The sequence below is a fragment of the Hippopotamus amphibius genome, chromosome 13, assembly GCF_030028045.1.
Source record: "Hippopotamus amphibius kiboko isolate mHipAmp2 chromosome 13, mHipAmp2.hap2, whole genome shotgun sequence".
Lineage (NCBI taxonomy): Eukaryota > Metazoa > Chordata > Mammalia > Artiodactyla > Hippopotamidae > Hippopotamus > Hippopotamus amphibius.
Genome location: NC_080198.1, coordinates 3,597,860 through 3,616,151, shown reverse-complemented (window position 1 = coordinate 3,616,151; position 18,292 = coordinate 3,597,860). Strand labels below are relative to the sequence as shown.

Here is an 18,292-nt window from a genome sequence, read left to right as displayed (position 1 = left end):
CGACCCCCCTGACTATATGTCCGCTGAGGCCAGTGACGGTACCAGGTCCACCTCTCCGCCTCCTTCCACACAATACTCGGCACAGTTCCGCGTTCAGAATTACTCATTTCCCCAAGGGTCATCAACAGTGAGCCAAAATATTCCATCACCTGGATGTTTCCACTCCCGATCCTCATGTGTGCGCCGTACCACATGGCCAATCCACAAACTCCCGAGCATGTGATTCGAGCTGCGTTCCGACAGGGAAAGCTCTGTAGGAGAGCCTGAAACACTGGGCTTTGGCCCGTGCACAGCTTTCTCCGGAAGGCACCGCCGCTTGGGGCTGAACTGTCCGAAGCTCCCCTAACGAGCAGTACAGACAGCTGCTCTAACCCAGAGCTCCCAGCCACTCCTCAGGCACAAAGGGCCACAGGAGCGCAAGGATTCCCCCAAGGCCCTGAGGGAGGGAAAGATATCTGAGCACCTCTTTAGCAAGTCCCAGGAGAGGCTGTCAGTCTTCCTGATGAGTTGCCAAAGGAGCAACAAACCATCAGCTGTCAGAAAAGAGAGTGTCCTTCCGCTTTTCCTTGAGCGGTTGGTTCCTCTGGACCAACTAGCACAGCCGGTGTTTTGGTGGTGGCTGTGTCAGCCTGCCTCCTGCAAGGGAGACACTTTATGGCTGTGGGATGGAGATCACCAGCTAATGTGATATTTTTCAACCACAGAAAACGGGACCTGGAAAGAGCACTGGGTTGAGAGCCAGAAAAACCTGGATTTAATCTTGGTTTGGCTACTTACTACCTGTGTGACAGAGGATGGTTTATATCACTTCCCTGGGCCTTAATTTTCTCATCTGGAAAATGGGAACTGCAAGTTTCTAAGGTGCCTAACTAATTGTGAGTTACAAGTGAAATAATAGCTACAGTCAGTCACAGAGTAGGCACCTCTGCTAGTGAGATTATGGAATCAAAAAACCCCTGGTCCTGGCTCCAAATCAAGGCTGCTTAGGCTGTCACCTGCAGCCCCGACCCCATCTCATTCAGAAGGTAGAGGCAGTGCTAACACCACACCCCACCGCCGAAGCTCACGGTCCTGGTTGATGGATGTGAGGTTCTGAACACTGAGTCAAACACTCACAGAGGGACTTCCCTGGTGGTGCAGTGGTTAAGAATCCGCCTGCCAAATGCAGGGGACACGGGTTCGATCCCTGGTCCGGGAAGATCCCACATGCCACAGAGCAACTAAGCCCATGAGCCACAACTACTGAAGCCCATGCGCCTAGAGCCCGTGCTCTGCAATAAGAGAAGCCACGGCACTGAGAAGCCTGTGCTCCACAAGGAAGAGCAGCCCCCTCTTGCCACAACTAGAGAAAGCCCGTGCAGAGAAATGAAGACCTAATGCAGCCAAATAAACAAACAAATAAACAAAAACACCTGCAGAACTGTCCTGTGATAGACACCCCCTCAGGGAAAGGGACCCAATTAACCAGCTGCATCCACTGCTATGTGACCTTGATCATGTCACTCCATAACAGCTAGTGTTTACTGATCATTTCACTCTGTGCTGCATTAACTCATTTCGTCTTAGTGACATTATGAGGCCAGTACTACTATCATCGCCTTTTACAGATAAAGAAACTGAGGCACAGAGAGGTAAGTCACTGTAAGTGGTGGAGGGCAGACTGAAAGCTAGGCAGCCTGGCAGAAGCCTACACGCTTAGCTACCTCTCACAGGCTCTCCGTGGGCTGCCGTGTCCTCATCTGTAGACATAAACAGCCACCAGAAATGCATCAGCAACAATATGCATTAATAGTTGGAGAGAGCGCTGGAGAGAAAGGGATGAGAAGACGCCAGCGCAGCAGTACGTTAGTGTAAAATCTAGGAGGTGAGCTATGGACACTCACTGTAAAACTCCTTCTACTTTTCTGTAAGTTTGAATGTTTTCATAATGAAATGGGGAAAAGGGCCTCGGGGATCTGTGTTGAGGTATAGCACTGAGTGATTAAAGTAGACTCATCATCTTGCAAAAAGTAAGCTTACAATTATGGGGATTTAAATGAGACACTCAGGACAAACCAGTGTCTGGTGTTTTGCATCAAACGGGTATTAATAAGCATATACAAAGCACCTCAGACTGTGTTTCAGAAGATAATAAATGATACTTCTTTCCCCCAGTGAAGCTCAAAATCACCAACTCATTGGGGCTTCCCTGGTGGCGCAGTGGTTAAGAATCCGGCTGCCAATGCAGGGGACATGGGTTCGATCCTTGGTCTGGGAAGATCCCACATGTCGCGGAGCAACTAAGCCCACGAACCACAACTACTGAAGCCCCTAGAGCCCGTGCTCTGCAACAAAGAGCAGTCCCCGCTCTCCTCAGCTAGAGAAAGCCCGTGAGCAGCAACGAAGACCCAATGCAGCCAAATAAATAAATAATAAATCTTAAAAAAAAAATCACCAACTCATCAATGTGTATTTATGAAGCTCCTAGTGCATAACCAACATACTGAGGTTTTGTGCGATATTCAGAAGTAAAGACTGGGTTCCCCAACCAAGAGTCCTGACTGAGGACATAAAACATCCTACTTGAAAAGGATAAGTGCTGGACTAAATCACTACTGAAAACATTTTCTGTGTGTATGAGAGTCAATTCATGAAGAAAAAGAACGCTTTGGGGATACACTTTAAACCAAAGGATGACGAAACCTTTTTTATATGGGGGGGTGGGTTGGGGTGGTACAAAGATAACAATGTATATACACTTTTATAAGATAGAAGATGGTTAATAAGAATATTGTTATAGCTACTAACATGCTATTATCTGTGTATACAAATCTCAAAGGAAGTAACTGCACAGAAGAAACTTTATAACCACCCACCAGACTCCAAGCTGCTGCTCTGATCTAGGGATCTCCAAGGGCTCTCTGAATTCTATTACCTACGCTACACATTTCTTGATGGGAGGCACTTTCAGTGGAAAAAGGACTTGGATTTAAATAACACTGAATCACACCACGAGAGAGTTATTCCCTTTTCAATCCGCCTGAATCCTTCTGATTATGCCAAGTAGAAAGTCTCTGTGTGGTGCCAGGATGCCTTTAACACCTCTCCCAGTTTAACAAAGGGACCAAGCCCCCCGCTCACAGCCTTGGCAACTAATAACCTAAAGCTAGACTTTACCCATGCTATTTTATTTCTCTTTGTATCTTATTTTCACAATTGCCTTCTACTTATGACACCGAATACTGTTTTTCCGTTTCCCAACAGTGATATAAAATTTACTTTAAAAAATATTTTTTAAGTTAAAAAAATGGACTGATTTAAAGAAACGCATAAGTGATAGTGTAGGTATGTACTCCAATCCTACCATTTTACAGAGGAGCAAACTGTGGCCCGGCCTTCTCCAAGATCCCACAGCAAGTCAGTGACGGCGTGGGCTCCGAACCCGTGCCTCCCGGAGCACTGTCCTGTGCTCTTTCAGGACTGCCGATATTTATTTTGGCTTCTGCCTCTGATCCTCACTCTGAAGCAAGGTCTGGGGTGGGACAAGCAGCGGAAGGAGGAAGGAACTGTCTCCCACCCTCTCGTCCTGTCCTGTCCAACCCCAAGCGCCCCTAGGCACATGTCTCAGGTCAGCAGCACCCCTCCACTTGGTTCTCAAAGCCCCTATTCAGGCGAAGAAGCAGTGGCCCCTCACCCCATGGCAGTTCCCCCTTCCTCTCAGTCCCACGTGTCTGAAGCCGCCCTTGCCCAGACGTGTTCCAGCCCAGAGCGGGGATTTCTCTCTCCCTCTGCCTCCATCTGTTTCATGCAGGAAAGCGGAAGAAAGCTTTGCTCACTGAGTGATGTCCAAGAGGATGTGGTTCCTGCACGGGAGATTCATCCCAGTCAGTCTGGCCTTCAGGGAAATAAATTCAGAGTGGGGTAACAGTGCTTTTGAAATTCAGAGTCTGATGGTTTAGGATACTCAACCAAGGCCCAAGGCTGTAGCTTCCAATGTGAGATAATGTGGGGAAAGCACCTCGCACGGTGCCTGGCACACAGTAAACAGTCAGGAAATGGTAAGAATGAGGATTTTCTTGGGTATTTTATTCCCCTAATGTCAGGTTAGTTTGGATGAAGGGAGTTTTTTTGTTTTTTGGACTAAGTACAGATCTAGGCAACAGGACCTTTTCATATGGCCAAGCAGCCTGTGCACCACACAACCCCAGGGGCTCCATATATAGACTAAAAGATGAGTGTGACCCTGGGGTTGTGCAGTGGGCAGCCTGCACAACCAGACCTGGCATCCCTTAGCACAATTCACTACAAATTCCTGAACCAAGAGTCAGGAAATCTGAGTCCTAACACTGATTTCTCCACTAAATTGCTGAGAGATTTTATGCAAGCCTCTTTCCCTCTCTGTGCCTCAGTTTCCTCCTCTGTAACAGACCCAAATGCTGTCTGAAGTTCCCTTCCAGCTATGAAATTCTGTGATTCAACAGAAGCAAGTTTCAATTTCTGAAGGATGGGTATACAAAAGAGGAAATGAGCTCAGTTGCCTGGCTAGAGGGGAAAGAGCCAGCATGAGTGGAGTACGGACATTAGGGGGAGATAGCTTTTGCCTCAGGCAGAAAAAAAACATAATCAGAGTAACAGATGAGGCAGCTCTGGGAGGTCCCTGTGGCTTGAGGAATTCAAATACAGAGGGGGTTAAGAGAGAGACCTATTAGAGATGGGAGTTTTGACCATACGCCCTTTGAGGTCCTTCCCAGCGTGGAGATTTTATGGTTTCTAAGCTTGGTTCTATTTTCTTTAGTGCTGGAGGCACTCAGGTACAGTCGGGTCTTGTCAAACCCTACTGATAACTGTTAACGCAATGAACTGGTCTGCTCTCCCGCTCCCACTCTCAAAGTTCGCACACGTCCACATTCTACAAATTAAACTGGACCCCTCCAGCATCACTGATGTCTGCCTTTGCTCTGGCAAACAAACCTAGAAAGAACCAATTCATAGCCTCACCCAGACCTGGGACAAGGGAGATGATGGAGCCAGGGTGGGGAACCATATGAAAAATTCAGGAGACTAAACCACACAAACACTTCTAGTGTCTACACTCCAGAGACAGCTAATGCTAATTGCAAATTATTCTTATCTATTCATTACTGCAAGTCCCCTGGGAATTCGGAGCAGCGACAGCCATGCAGGAGTGGCTTGAGTTACTGCACACAGGGGAAAGAATCAGGGTTTCCTTTAAAATTGCCCCCATTCTGACTTTTCATTAATTCAGATCAGGTGCCCCCAAGTGTGTAAATAGCTGAGGTTGCATCGCAGCGCCTTTAAGTTGCATCCACGGTGCATAAGAAACAGCAAGATTTGGCAATTATCCACCTGGGATGATCAATAAGGGCATTCAGTCAGTCTCCGGAAGGTGGGGTCAGAAAATCCCCACTGTTGTCAATAATTGCAGTGTTTCCCTCTCACTTCCAAGGTGACTGAATCCAAAAAAAAAAAAAAAAAATCAGCTTGGATGTACCTCTTAAAGACCTTTATTCAGAAATTTAGCTCAGGGCACCCTTAGCTCTATAAACAATTTAAATAGTCTTTCCTAGTTCCCTTGAATAGAGTGTATATTGACACAATAAAAAGGTATCAATCTCAATTTAGGGTATTTTCCTGATGGTGAAAGATATTTAGTTTGGCAAGATTCCAGAACCTTCTCTTTGGTGACTTTCCCAGAGGGGAGTAGTAAAATCATCTACCTAGGAGATGAGAAATGTACCCCAAATGATAGAAACACATATGCTCACGTGACAATACTTTCAAATAGATTAGGTACTCCGATCTTTTCAAACACTGTGCCTAAAGGTAGCACAAATCCATCTCACAGATGAAGTAACTGGGGTTCAGAGAGGTAAAGCCCCTCACCCCAAGTCACAAAGCTAGAAAGAAACAGAGCCTGAGGCTAAAAAGCAAGTCCGTTGTGTCTCCTACGCCTAAGCTTGCCTCCCAGATAGTTACACCTGCCGAACAATGAAGGAAATGTAACTTCACGGTACCTTTCTGCCTCCTGGTCTGCGCTCTGCTGTTTGCTCTCGAAGGCGTTGAAGCTGCTCATGTCCACGTAGCCGTCATTCTCATTTGCTGTGGACAGGGCTCTGCTCTGATCTTCAAACAGCTTCGTAAACGTCCCGGCCCTCGCGGGCCTCCGGGGTGGAATCTGGATATTTTCATAGTCTGAGTTCATGGCCGGGATGTTCTCGTAGTCCGAAGTGTCGGCGTTGGGGAACGAGATGGAGCGTGGCTTGGTCAGGGGCAGGGGCAGAAAGGGAGGTCGGGAGCGGTCCTCGAAGGACTCCACCCTGGACACTGTCCTGCTGAAGGGGACGCCCTTCCTCTTGCCGTCCCTGTAGAAGATGAGGGAGGACGGCGAGTCACAAGCCCGGAGCTTGCCGGTCCGCACCTTGAGCTGGGGGGAGTTGCTGAGGCTCCTCCGGTCCATTTCCAGGAGCCGGGTCGGCCCGTGGTAGCTGGACTCAGAGGAGGACCTGGATGAAGACACGTTGACGTCCACGTGCACCTTGCTCTCTGTCTTCTTCTTGAACGTCAGCGCCAGGAACCGCTTAAAGGACGGCTTCTTCTTCTTGGAGTGCTTGTCCAGGGGCTCGCTCTCCACCAGGAGCGAGGGGGAGCTCTTCGTGATGGGCTTTTTGGTGATGCAGGCCAGGTCAAAAGGGGGTGGGATGTCAACCATGGAAGACGGTGTGGAGGTGCCGCTGGACGGGAGGTGGCTGCTCTGGGAGAAGCTGCCGGAGGAGCCGATCACACAGGGCAGAGAGAGGTTGTCATCCTTCCTCTTGATCCCGTGGCCGTCTAGGCCACACGCCTCGGGCTCCCGGTACAGGGACACAGGAATCTCTCGGCCTTCCACGGAGAACGATCGCGGGTACAGAGTGAAGGCTCTGGGCTTTGCTGGCAAAGCCCTGCTGACGTCCAGAGGCTTCCCCTCCGACGACAAGACCGTCTTCCTCGCCTCCTTGGTGGTACCTCCAATGTCAATGGCTGATGAGGCAGCTTCCGGGCCGGTTTCTTCCGGGACAGTTTCTGGGACATAGCCAGCCACCTTCCCGGAGTGGGGCCTGGCCCTCGTGATGACGTTCTTCCTGTCGATGGGGACCAGGCCACCCTCTGTGTCAGAGCTCACCTCTTCCTTCACGCCACAGCCGCTCAGGGCCTCCAACATAGCCTGTGCCTCGGGCTTCTCCCCCTCGCCAGGGTCCGCCCCGCACACCAGGTCAACTCCCATCTCATAGGGGTTGGTGAGAGCGTCGTCCTCGGCATCCTCATCCTCTGGCATGACCACCACGTCGGGGACAGACGGTCCCTCCCCAGCGCCACCCTGCAGAGAGCCACGTCGGCCACGTCCAGGCCCAGCCACAGGGTCCTGCTCCACACGTTCCCCCGACTGCGGCTCCTGCTCTGTCTCTAAGTCTTGTGCCGACTCAGAATTAGGAGAGCAGCTTTTGCTACAGAAAGAGGTGCTCTCGGTCGGGAAGAATTCGTAGGGACGCCCTGAGAGGGGAGCCACGAAGTCATCCACACAGTCACTCTCAAAAGGAATGATCTGGCAGCTGTCCTCAGCTGCTTCATCCTGTGTGGGGTCCTCGCCTTCTCGAGGCTCTTCTCCTGCCTCCTGGGCGACCGCTGCTGCTTCTTCTGGGTCAGTTTTCTCTTTCTGGTCAGGTGGCTGATCCTGACCATCCTGGCCGCCACCTCCTGGGGCATCTTCACACGCCTCCTGGGAGACATCCGGGCTGCCTGTGGCCGCGGCCGCCTCCGGGTCACCTGCGGGCAGCCCTGCATCCTCTGGGGGCTCCTCGCCGGCATCGTCAGCGTCCCCCTCAGGGGGCCTGTCAGAGTCCACACACGCGTCTGGTGCCCCAGGTTCGGCGTTTATGCAGCCTTCCCCGCCATCGCCCTCTGCCCCCCCGGGCGCGCCAGGGGACCCAGGCTCCTCGCCAGGAGCTGCTGGAGCCTCCTCATGGAGGTGAGTGAGAATGACATCACTTGGAAAGACCGCCTCTCCATCCCCAGGATCCCTGACCTCCAGGCTGTACGTGCTGCATTCTTCCACCTGCTCCTCCTCCTCCTCGCTTGTGAACTTCTGCTCCTCTGCCCCCAGGTCACAGGCACAGTCCTCCACCTCCGCACTCTCAGGAGTGGGGGTGACGCCTCCATCACCCTCTGCGCTCCGCACTGCTTCCGCTGGGGCTGCCCCGTCCTCTGCCCCTGCCCTCCCCCCCTGCCCACACGCGTCACCTCCCTCCTGGCTCTCCTCCTCCCCCCTGGCCTCCGGAGGCACGGTGACTGCCTTCTCCACGGAGCCCCCATCCCTGGGTCCGTCCTCTCCCGGCGGAGCCCTGGGGATCACGATGTAATCCTCATCCGCCTCGGACTCGGAACATTCCGGGGTGGACCGGTGCTCTTCGTAGAGCCCCTTGTCTACACAGGGCAGCTTCCCGTTGCTGCATTTGTTCAAGCTGTTGATCATGTAGACGCTGGCCCTCCACTCACTGGGGGTAGCCAGCCTGGGCTTCGGGGCGATAGGGGGTTTCGGCCCCCTGGACATGGAGCTGGGACTGTGAAGACTCTCAGGCCGGGGTGACGCGGTGAATTTGGGTGGCGTCACTGGTGTGAGGGGACTGGCAGCCTTTGGCTTGGGAGCAACTGGTGGTTTGGGTGAATCTAAAGGATGAAAATACAGAAAAGAAGGAGAGAAAAATACAGTTACCTTTATTTCCACTCAGAGTCTCCTATTTACTGTTTTCAAGAGAACACTGAAAATGGTTTCCCAACCCACTCAAACCCAATCTACCATGTCTGTCAGGTTTACACCACCCACCTACATCTTTAAAACCCCTTGACCTTCCACTAAAGATTCATTCTGTAAACAAGGTGAAGAGATCTTTCTTCTATGCACAGTCGAGCCAACAGAACCCAACTGAACGACACAATGTGCTCCTCAAATAAAGGTGTCCACATCGTCGTACTCATTAACTTGACAACTACGTAGTAAGTGCTTTCGACCTGCGCGTGCCCATGAGACAGTGCTGATCTTAACAGGCGGCAACCCTGCCCTCGCACAGCCCGCACTCACTCTATCACTAACTCATTCTACCACCTATTCACATAGCACCGTACACGGTAGAGGCTTCTAGGGCCAAGAAGAGAACACCTCTGCTGAGTACTCACAGTTGAATTAGGGAGACAAGACTAATAGAACAACTGGAGCACTGAGCCACAGACCCTTGGACTATGATGACTGATTATCTCGCTCCCTCAGGAATGCTATACCACAGGCTTGGGCTGATGACATACATTTCTTCTGAGGGTCACTTCTGAATTCTACATGCTCCAAGACTGGCCTCCAGCTAACTGTCCTGCATCCAAATTTCACAGGAGAAATTATATGCTATTTTCCAGTGTGCATAGTTGCAAAAGGTCTCATCCCTTGCGGATGTTGAGGATCTATCGACCATGGCAGAATGAAAGATGTACAACATGCACGTACAACAGGCGTTCGGGAAGCAAGAGCTGCCACAGCTAGGGAAGACCTCTCGCAGAGGGTGAAATTTCAGCTCACGTTGGCAGGATGCAAGGGACCTGGACAAGCAGAAGGGTCAAGGGAGGAGTCACCCACTTCCAAGTTCAGCATCTCTCCTGCCACAGCCAGCCCATGCCTCGACACCTCCTGCCATGCCTCTGAGACCCCGTCCACGTTGCAGGCAGGGTGAGGAACACAGATTTCCAGGAATGCAACGCCATGCTGCCAACTTCGCCTCAAAAGCACTGCCTGGCTGTCCACTGACCAGGTTTAGCACATACAGGTACCCCTTTCAGTCCAGTCTCAACTCCCAGTTCCATCCCCACTAAACCCTGGGTGTGATACACCGCAACCTCAGCGTGCCAGCCTGGCTTGTGACAGAAGCAAGATGGAGCAGAGGGCCTGGCGGTCTGTCAGCAAACTCTCCTCCTCCCCACGCGTTTGACTTCCAGCACAATCCTTGCAGCATCTCACCCAGGCTGTCTCTAATCAGGGCTGTCTGACAAATATAACGTGAGCCCCATTTATCACGACACACGTAAGTTTTAATTTTCTCCTAGCCACATTAAAGAGCTAAAAAAGAAACAGGTGAAATTAATTTTAACAATACATTTTCAACTCAAGATACCCCAAATATTATCATTTTTGATATTATTGTGTAATCAATGAATCGTGCTGGGATCACCATGTAATCAATACACAAAATTTATTAACGAGGTATCTGACATTCTTTGTTGTGCTAAGTCCTCAAAACATGAGGTATATTTCACACGTGCAGGACATCACGATTCCCAGCAGCCTCACTGCAAGTGCTCAGTAGCCACGGGAGAGTGGTGGCTCTGGCACCAGCCCACACGGCTGTGATTTCAACCCATCTCCGTGGACTGTCCCACTGGCACCTCCATTTCAGTGTATCTGAGGCAAGAGTCAACATCATCTCCCCCAAACTGGCACAGCTATGCCAAATTCAGCTGAGGTGCCCCAAAGGAAATAAAAAAGGCCCAGGATAGCAATAACATAGGGTTATAAAGTCCATGCATTCTGTTCCTGGAAGGGCCCGATTCCAGAACCTCTTTACTTGTACACTGCACATAAATCTAATGAACTTAGTAGTGTGGTTTCCCAGGGTACAGCTAATTAGGAGGGGGAAGGGGGGCAGTGAGAGCAGGAACACTGCCAGTTGTAAGACGCGGTAGCTGACAGCAAGAAACGGAGAGAAAAGGCACAGCTGTCAAGACTTTAAAGGCTACCCGCACCAACACCCAGGCCAGCCACTGGCGTCCAGATAATAACCCAGTCTTCAAGATAAAAGAAGTGACTTTCCAACTCCTTATTTCCACATGGAATCACATACTGTATATCCTGATTAAGAAAAATTTCTGTTCAACTTAGTTTTCTTTTTAAAAAAGCAAATATTTGGAGCTTAAACAGCTAAGCTTCTGCTACCTGTCAATGTGGAGTAATAGGACAATAAGCCTTTGGAGCCTGGTGATCTGGGTTCAAATCCTGCCTTTGCCACTTATAAGCTACGAAACTGTCTTAGATTCTTCATCTGTAAAATGGGTACGATAGTAACACCTATTCTCAAGAGGTTGTTATGAAGATTCAAAGATATATAATATATAAGCAGGACTTTGCATAGTTCTCAACAAACAGTAGCTATTACTGTTCTCATAAAGTCAGTCTTTCCCTACCCCACATCTACCCCTACACCTGCTCTACACTGATCCATGAAGTTATACGAGCTTCACACTCTCAACATCAGGTGTCAGGCACTGGCATGAAATTACTCTTTGGGGGTGGGGATTCTCATTTCTCATCCTTAACAGGTGGCATTTCACATGGGCACCACAAGACCTGACAGAGGGAAAGACGGGCCATGAAAAATGACTGTCACCTAGGCTGCATCGCTCCCACCCCCACCCCATCCTTCATCCAATCAAGCTATTGATCTGTGGGCGCCGTCTCCTCGGAAAAGGTTACAGTGGGCGTGTGCGGCGTGATCCTGCAAGAAAATGTCTTCGCCACAGGAGCCCCTAGGAGTGACAAGGACACACCGTCCCTGCCCTGCTCCCAGCTCTGGAGCTCAGGGTGTTTCACCCACATCCCCTCTGAGATCAAAGGATGCCAGAGTCAGAAAGGCCTCGTCTGACCCGTCACTGAAAGATGAGGAAACTGAGGCACAGAGAGGGTGGGTGGCTGGCCTGTATTACTCAGCGGGTCCTGAACAGGGCCCTGGGAGAATGGGGGTTTCTTGCTTCCTGGTCCAGTCCCTTGAACCTCTGCCTTCACCTTTTTGCCACGGAGCATTTCTTCTACAGTGCAGACTTAGGGCTCCCAGCTTCCAGTGAAGCAGAGAAGGGCAAAACACACGGAAACTGAAGCCAGAGAGACCAGGGACAGCTAGCCAGGTGAGAAATTCACCTAAGGCTGAGTCAGAAGGACTAACTGACCATAAAGTGAATGGCTGGCTTTCCTTTGCTCCTGTCCAGTTTTCCTTAATCCAGCTCCATTAAATAGATATTTACTGAGCACCTAGTATTTGCCAGGCACTCACTTAGACTCTTTGGATACATCAATAAACAAAACAAAGACCACATCCCTCCTGGACCTTATATTCTAGCGGTGAGAGAAAAGCAATAAAAAGAGTAAGTATGTCATGTGTCATATGTTAGGTGGTCATGAAGTCTATGGGGAAAGATGAGGAGCTGGGAGGTCTTGCAACTTTAAATGCAGCGACCAGGACAGGCCTCACTGAGAGGACATCAGAGCAAAGACTTGAAAGACCTGGCGCGTCCAAGGAGGCCAGCGTGGCTGGAAGGGAGTGAGACAGCGAGGAGGGGAGCAGAAGATGAGGGCAGAGGAGTCCCGGGGAGGCTGCAGATGACACCTGGCCTTAAGCAGAAGGCCATGCACATCCCAGGTAGTGTGCTGAACAAAACAGAACTGGGGAGGATGGAAGCAGGGAGACCAGGGAGGAGGCGCTGATCCAGGCCAGGAAAGATGGAGGCCTAGGCCAGGTTGTAGCAGTGGAAGCGGAAAAAGAAAAAAAAAGGTCAGATTCCGAATATGAAGGTAGAGCTGGTGGGATTTACAGACAGCTTGGATTTGGGGTGTAAGAGAAAGAATAATGAAGGACAACATGAAGGTTCTGAGTCACAGCAACTGCAAAAGTGAAGTTGTCACCAACTGAATTGGGGAAGGCTGCAGGTGCTGGGGGAGGAAACTAGAGTTTTGATTTGCATGTGTGACATCTGAGTTGCTGGTCACAGCGCCAGGAGGAGCTGACAGTGGGCTCTTGGATGGACCAGCCCGGGTTCCCGGGACAGGCCTGACTGGAGGTAGCCACCACAGAGATGAAATTAAGGCATGAGCCTGGTGAGCTCACCATGTGACTGAGCTGGGGCTGAGACAAGAGAGGGTCCAGAGGGAGCCCCAGTGGCCCTGAGGTTATGAGAAGGAGGCAGCAAAAGAGACGGAAGAGGGAGGAGAGAAAACGAAGAGCCTGAGAGGTTCCAGCTCTGCTCCCTCCCTGCCTCCCTCGCAAAGAGGAACCACACAGAGCCCCTGCCCTCAGTACAAGGTAATCTGGGTCTCAGACCAATTCTGCCCAGAGAAGACCCAGGGGACAGATAGCACCAGGCTGTACGCTGAAGGACAGGGAGGATTTTAATAATCAAAAAAGAGGTTGGATATGATCCAGCAATCCCATTCCCGGGCACATATCTGGAGAAAACCTAGTTTGAATAGACACATGCCCCAATGTTCACTGCAGCACTATTTACAACAGCCAGGACATGGAAGCAACCTAAGTGTCCATCGACGGATGGATGAAAAAAGAAGATGTGGTGCATATATACGATGGAATATGACTCAGCCATAAAAAAGAATGAAATAATGCCATTTGCAGCAACAGATGGACCCAGAGATTATCATACCAAGTGAAGCAAGTCAGACAGGGAAAGACAAATATCATATGATATCACTTATATGTGGAATATAAAAAATGATAGAAATGAACTTAATTACAAAACAGAAACAGACTCACAGACTTAGAAAACAAACTTATGGTTACCAAAGGGGAAAGATGAGGGAAGGAATAAATTAGGAGTTTGAAATTAACATAAACACACTACTATATAGAAAACATATAATCAACAAGGACCTACTATACAGCACAGGGAACTCTATTAAATATTCTGTAATAACCTACATGGGAAAAGAATCTGAAAAAGAATATATATGTACACACACACACACATACATATATATATAAAACTGAATCACTTTGCTGTACACCTGAAATTAATACAGCACTGTAAATCAACTACACGCCAATATAAAATAAAAATTACATTAAAAAAATTTTAAAACAAGAGGTTATGGGACTTCCCTGGTGGCACAGTGGTTAAGACTGCGCTCCCAATGCAGGGAGCCTGGATTTGATCCCTGGTCAGGGAACTAGATCCCACATGCCTGCCATAGCTAAGAGTTCGCATGCCACAACTAAGGAGACTGCCTGCCACAACTAAGACCTGGTGTGACCAAATAAATAAAATAAATATTTTTTTAAAAACTTAAAAAAAAAAAAAAAAACCACAAGAGGTTGGGTGTTCCCAGCAGAAGGAACAGAACGTGCAGAGGCCCAGAGGTAGTTAGATGCAAGCCCTTTGGGAACATAGTAAAGAGTCTGGGAATTTGGCTGAGCTTTAGAGTATGGAGTGGATGAGGCAATTACAGGATAAATGAGAGCAGGGGTTTCCTCGTCTGGTTTAAGCTTAACTTTCTGATTATCTAGAACGCAGCATGGATGGCACTGCCGGACCCTCTGCTGCGTCCTGAGTCCCCTGGCAGCTGCATGAACCTTCTCTCTCCCTGTATTACAGAGCCTGGGAGGCACACCCTCCCCACCCTGAGGTACCAACTCCCAAGACCTCTTGGCAATTTGCTATACCTGAGGATGACTCAAATGTAGAATACCCTTTGAGCCAAGATGCCAAGAGTTAACTGGGGGTTGGGAGGGGTGGGGAGTCACAGGGACAGGAGAAAGAGATTTTTAACAGCTTTGGTGATAGAAATCATCCGCAGCCAGCCCCCTGGAACCAGTTTATATTTTCTCTCTCTATTTTAATTAAATATCTGCCACTCACACGTTCCCTGCTGTTCCCTCGTCAGCCCCACAGAGGTTAAATTAGAAGGGGCACTGGGAGGAGCACTGGACTGGGAGTCGGAGCTCTGATCGCCACTCCTGCCTCTGCCATTAACTGAAGGGGAGACCTTGGGCAAGTCCCTTCCCCTCTTTGAGCCTCAGTTTCCACACGTGCAGAGTGAGGGGACTGCACCACATAGTAAGTGCTCTCTGCTCTGGCCAACGACAGCCTTTTAAACGCATGGCTTTTCTGATGATGTTCCATGACATTCCCATCTTCAGCCCCTCGTCTGTTTCAATTGCAGTTCACTCTACTCCCCCTGGAACTCTCATAACCATATGTTCCAAGAGGGATTATCTTCCAATTTCACCCTGCAATTGCATCTTAATTTAACTTTCATTCCTGGGTGCCTGCTGGAATGTCCAAGCCAAGCCTGATGATTTCTAATTAGGCTACTGTTAGCCTAGACCAGTGATGTATGACAGAGTGGGAAGAGCATGGGTCCCTGGCTCAGACAGACCTGGACTCCAACCCCAGCTCTACCACACATCAGCTGTGTGATCTTGGGCACATCACTATGCCTCTCTGAGCCTCAGTTTCTTTTTTGGTAACATGGAAGAAATACCCCCTTTTTTCATAAGGCTGTTGAGAAGTTCAAGGCAAATAACAGATATAAAATACCTAATAAAGTCAACAGGCAAACATTTCCTATGCACCTACTATGTGTTAGGCCCTGGATAAAAACGTAGGCTCTCAAGCTGGACAGTCTGTTTCAATCCTGTCTCAGCGCCTCAGTAAGTCAGTGACCACAAAAATCCCTGCAGCTCAGTTTTCCCACCTATAAAATGGGAATAGTAAGGGTACTCACCATGAGATTACTGTGAAAACTGAATTGAAAAAAGTAAAACATTTAAAAGCAGTACCTAGTTCAATATTAACTGGTCATTTATTGGCCACTTATAATGTGATGGATACTGTTCTAGGCACCAGACAAGCTCTGTTTAATTTAATCATGAGAACTCAAGGACAAAGATCTTATTATCCCCATTTTTCAGATGAAGAAACTGACACACAGAGAAGTAAGGTACTCAAGGTCACGTAACTAAGAATATGGTTGTCATGAGATTTAGTCCCATAGAGTCTACGAACCACTATGCTGCATGATCGGGAAATTCAGAGCCTGGCACACAGAAATCATCATGCGAGGTCTATGGCGGCCATCACACTGAACAAGTAACCAGGTTTGTGCTGGTGGCAAATTACGGGATGGCTGAACCCAAGAGTGATAAGTGCTGAGATTTTCTGGGACCAAATCTGCCTTTAAGTGTATTCTGGCTCACTCCATCCCCCAGACTCTCAGAGAAGGGAGGGCTTGCCCAAGCCTCATGCAGGGAAACGTGGGAAAACTGGACCGGCTCTCACCATTGTTTTAAGCGAGTTTTACTAGGAGTGTAGGAAAGAACTAGCCTGGCTCTGTCCAGGCTGTGCCAGATGAGGCAGCATGCCACCTCCTTCCTACAAGGAGTGGCTGGCTGGGCGCTGGGACCCTGCTCCAGTCTTTTCCACTCCTCAAATGTGGCATCCCTGCTTCCACCCCCACCCCCCTACTCTGCAACCAACACTCACTCACTGTCCAGGTGTGTACATGCCCAGCAACGACAGGGCCTGGACACAGGGAAGCGGTTACCACACTCCTAAGCCCCCAAGTATCTCCTTTGTCAGATCAATCCCATCTGCACCTCACTCCTAAGACAATGACTTTTTACATGAAAAAGATTTTAAAAAGAAAAAGCTCCCCCCCCACCCCCAACACACACACATTTTTACACACAGGGCAGCAGGATACGGTTCTAAGACAGCCAAAATGGTGGCTTCCTGTTTCTTTAGGGATGTGTGTTTTGGAGGACTGATTCGGACAAGGGTGTTGGTCGGGGAAGGAGCTGCCTTCTGCTAAATTCTAAGAGAAAAATATTAAAAGAGCGATAATCGCTCCTTGGCAGGCAAATGAAGTTAGCTGGGAGTGCTGCCTTGCAAACTTGCCTCTTGGAGGAAAGTTTCTGCCCTCCCCGCGGAGGAGTCAGGAATCCCGGGAACCGCGTTCCAGGCACCGCCCATCTCTGAGTCTCAGTTAATAAATCTGTTGAATGGTACTCCTCTGGAGGGATCGCTATTTACTGTCAAACGCATTCTGGATTTCACGGAATCCCGGGTCCAGCAGAGGCAGATGTGCAGGGCAGAGAAGCGAGGGCTGGGAGGGAACGCCTGGAGTGCGGCTCAGCCTCGGCGTCCGCTAGGCGTTCGGTCCCCTGGGGGAGGCACAAAGAGGGCCCCGGGCCAGGGCACCGCAGGGGGTGGGGGTGCGCTGCGGGTGTGTGTGAGAATTTGGGGCTTTTCAGTTCTGTCGGTGGGCGAGCTCCCAGTGTGGGGGTCTAGGAGAGAGAAGGGAGCAAGATCCGCTAAGGGCGCGCCGCGGAGGAGCGAGACACCAGGAACAGACCCCGGAGTGGAGAAGAGCTCAGACGGGCCCCGTGGGCCAAGGGCCTCTGAGGGGCCAGTGAGGGCCTGGCGGGGACCCCGAGGAGCAGGAGTGAGGATCCAGGGGCGCGACCAAGTCGCCTTTGCGAAAGGAGCGTCTCTCCCCGTTGCGAGGGGACCCTCAGTCCCGGGGCCGCGGTGGGAGCGGGACACGGCCGTACGTGGCCAGGGTGCGGCCTCGCCAAGACCGAGGGGTCGTCCCCGAGGCCGGGCGTCTCGGACAGGGGCACGGGACCCCGACGTTCTCGGCCTCCTCGGCGAGGGCACTCGGGACCCGCCCATACCTCGGCCGAGACTGAGGGAAGGTCGCGGGGTCCCGGCGCCCCGCGAACTACAACTTGGAGCGCCCGGCCAGGGCCCCTCGCGCGCGCCCCTCGGCGCCTGAGATCGCGCGGAACCTCCTACCTGCTCTGTTCATCTTCCAGCGCGCGGAGCCCGCGGCCGCCCGTCGGTGCGTCGGTCCTTCCGAGCGCGAGTCCGCGCGCCGCCTCACTCCATGGCCGCCCCGCGGGGCCCGCACCCCCTGGCGCCGGCCCCGCCCCCGGCGCGCGCCGGACTCCCCGCGGCGCGCGGGGCCCGTGGGGGCGAGGGGCGCGAGCCTCCGGGGCTGGGCGGGGCCGGGCGGGGCGGGGCGGGGCGGGGAAGGGGTGCGAACGCGGGGCGCGCGGGGGCGGCGGCCGGGGCGGGCGCGGCGTCGCGTTCCCTCAGGACTCGGCGCGGCGCGCAGGGCCGGGGGGCGCGGGGCGCGAGCCTCCGGGGGCGGGGCCGGGGGCGCGGGCGCGCGGGCGGGGGGCCGGCGGCCGGGCCGGCGCGCGGCGTCGCGTCCGCTCCGGGCTCCCGGCTCCGCGCGCGCGGAGCTCTGGCCCCCGCGCCTCTGCCTGCGCCGCCGCTGCCGCCGCTGCGCCTCCGCCCCCTCCTAGACGTTTCCTCCCGCTCCCGGAGAGGAAGGCTTTTTTTTTTTTTTTTTCCCCTTTCTGCTCCGTCAGGAATCGAGGGAGCCGAGGGGCGAGGCGTCCGCGCGCACATTTAAAGGGGCCATGGCCGTGGG

At 51.5% G+C, this 18,292-nt stretch overlaps 1 protein-coding gene across 4 annotated transcripts in view; it reads right to left on the bottom strand.

Moving 5' to 3' along the window:
- The window catches only part of FGD5 (FYVE, RhoGEF and PH domain containing 5), a 116,693-nt gene extending 98,850 nt beyond the window's left edge, over nt 1-17,843 (bottom strand). For all 4 annotated transcript variants that reach the window (XM_057706577.1, XM_057706578.1, XM_057706580.1 and 1 more), the window contains exons 1-2: nt 17,650-17,843; nt 6,015-8,700 (exon numbers count right to left, since the gene is read on the bottom strand). In XM_057706577.1, coding sequence (XP_057562560.1) covers nt 6,015-8,700; nt 17,650-17,662 — 2,699 coding nt within the window. In that variant the 5' untranslated portion in view covers nt 17,663-17,843. The remainder of the gene's footprint in view (nt 1-6,014; nt 8,701-17,649) is intronic.
- Between the last annotated feature and the right edge of the window lie 449 nt (nt 17,844-18,292).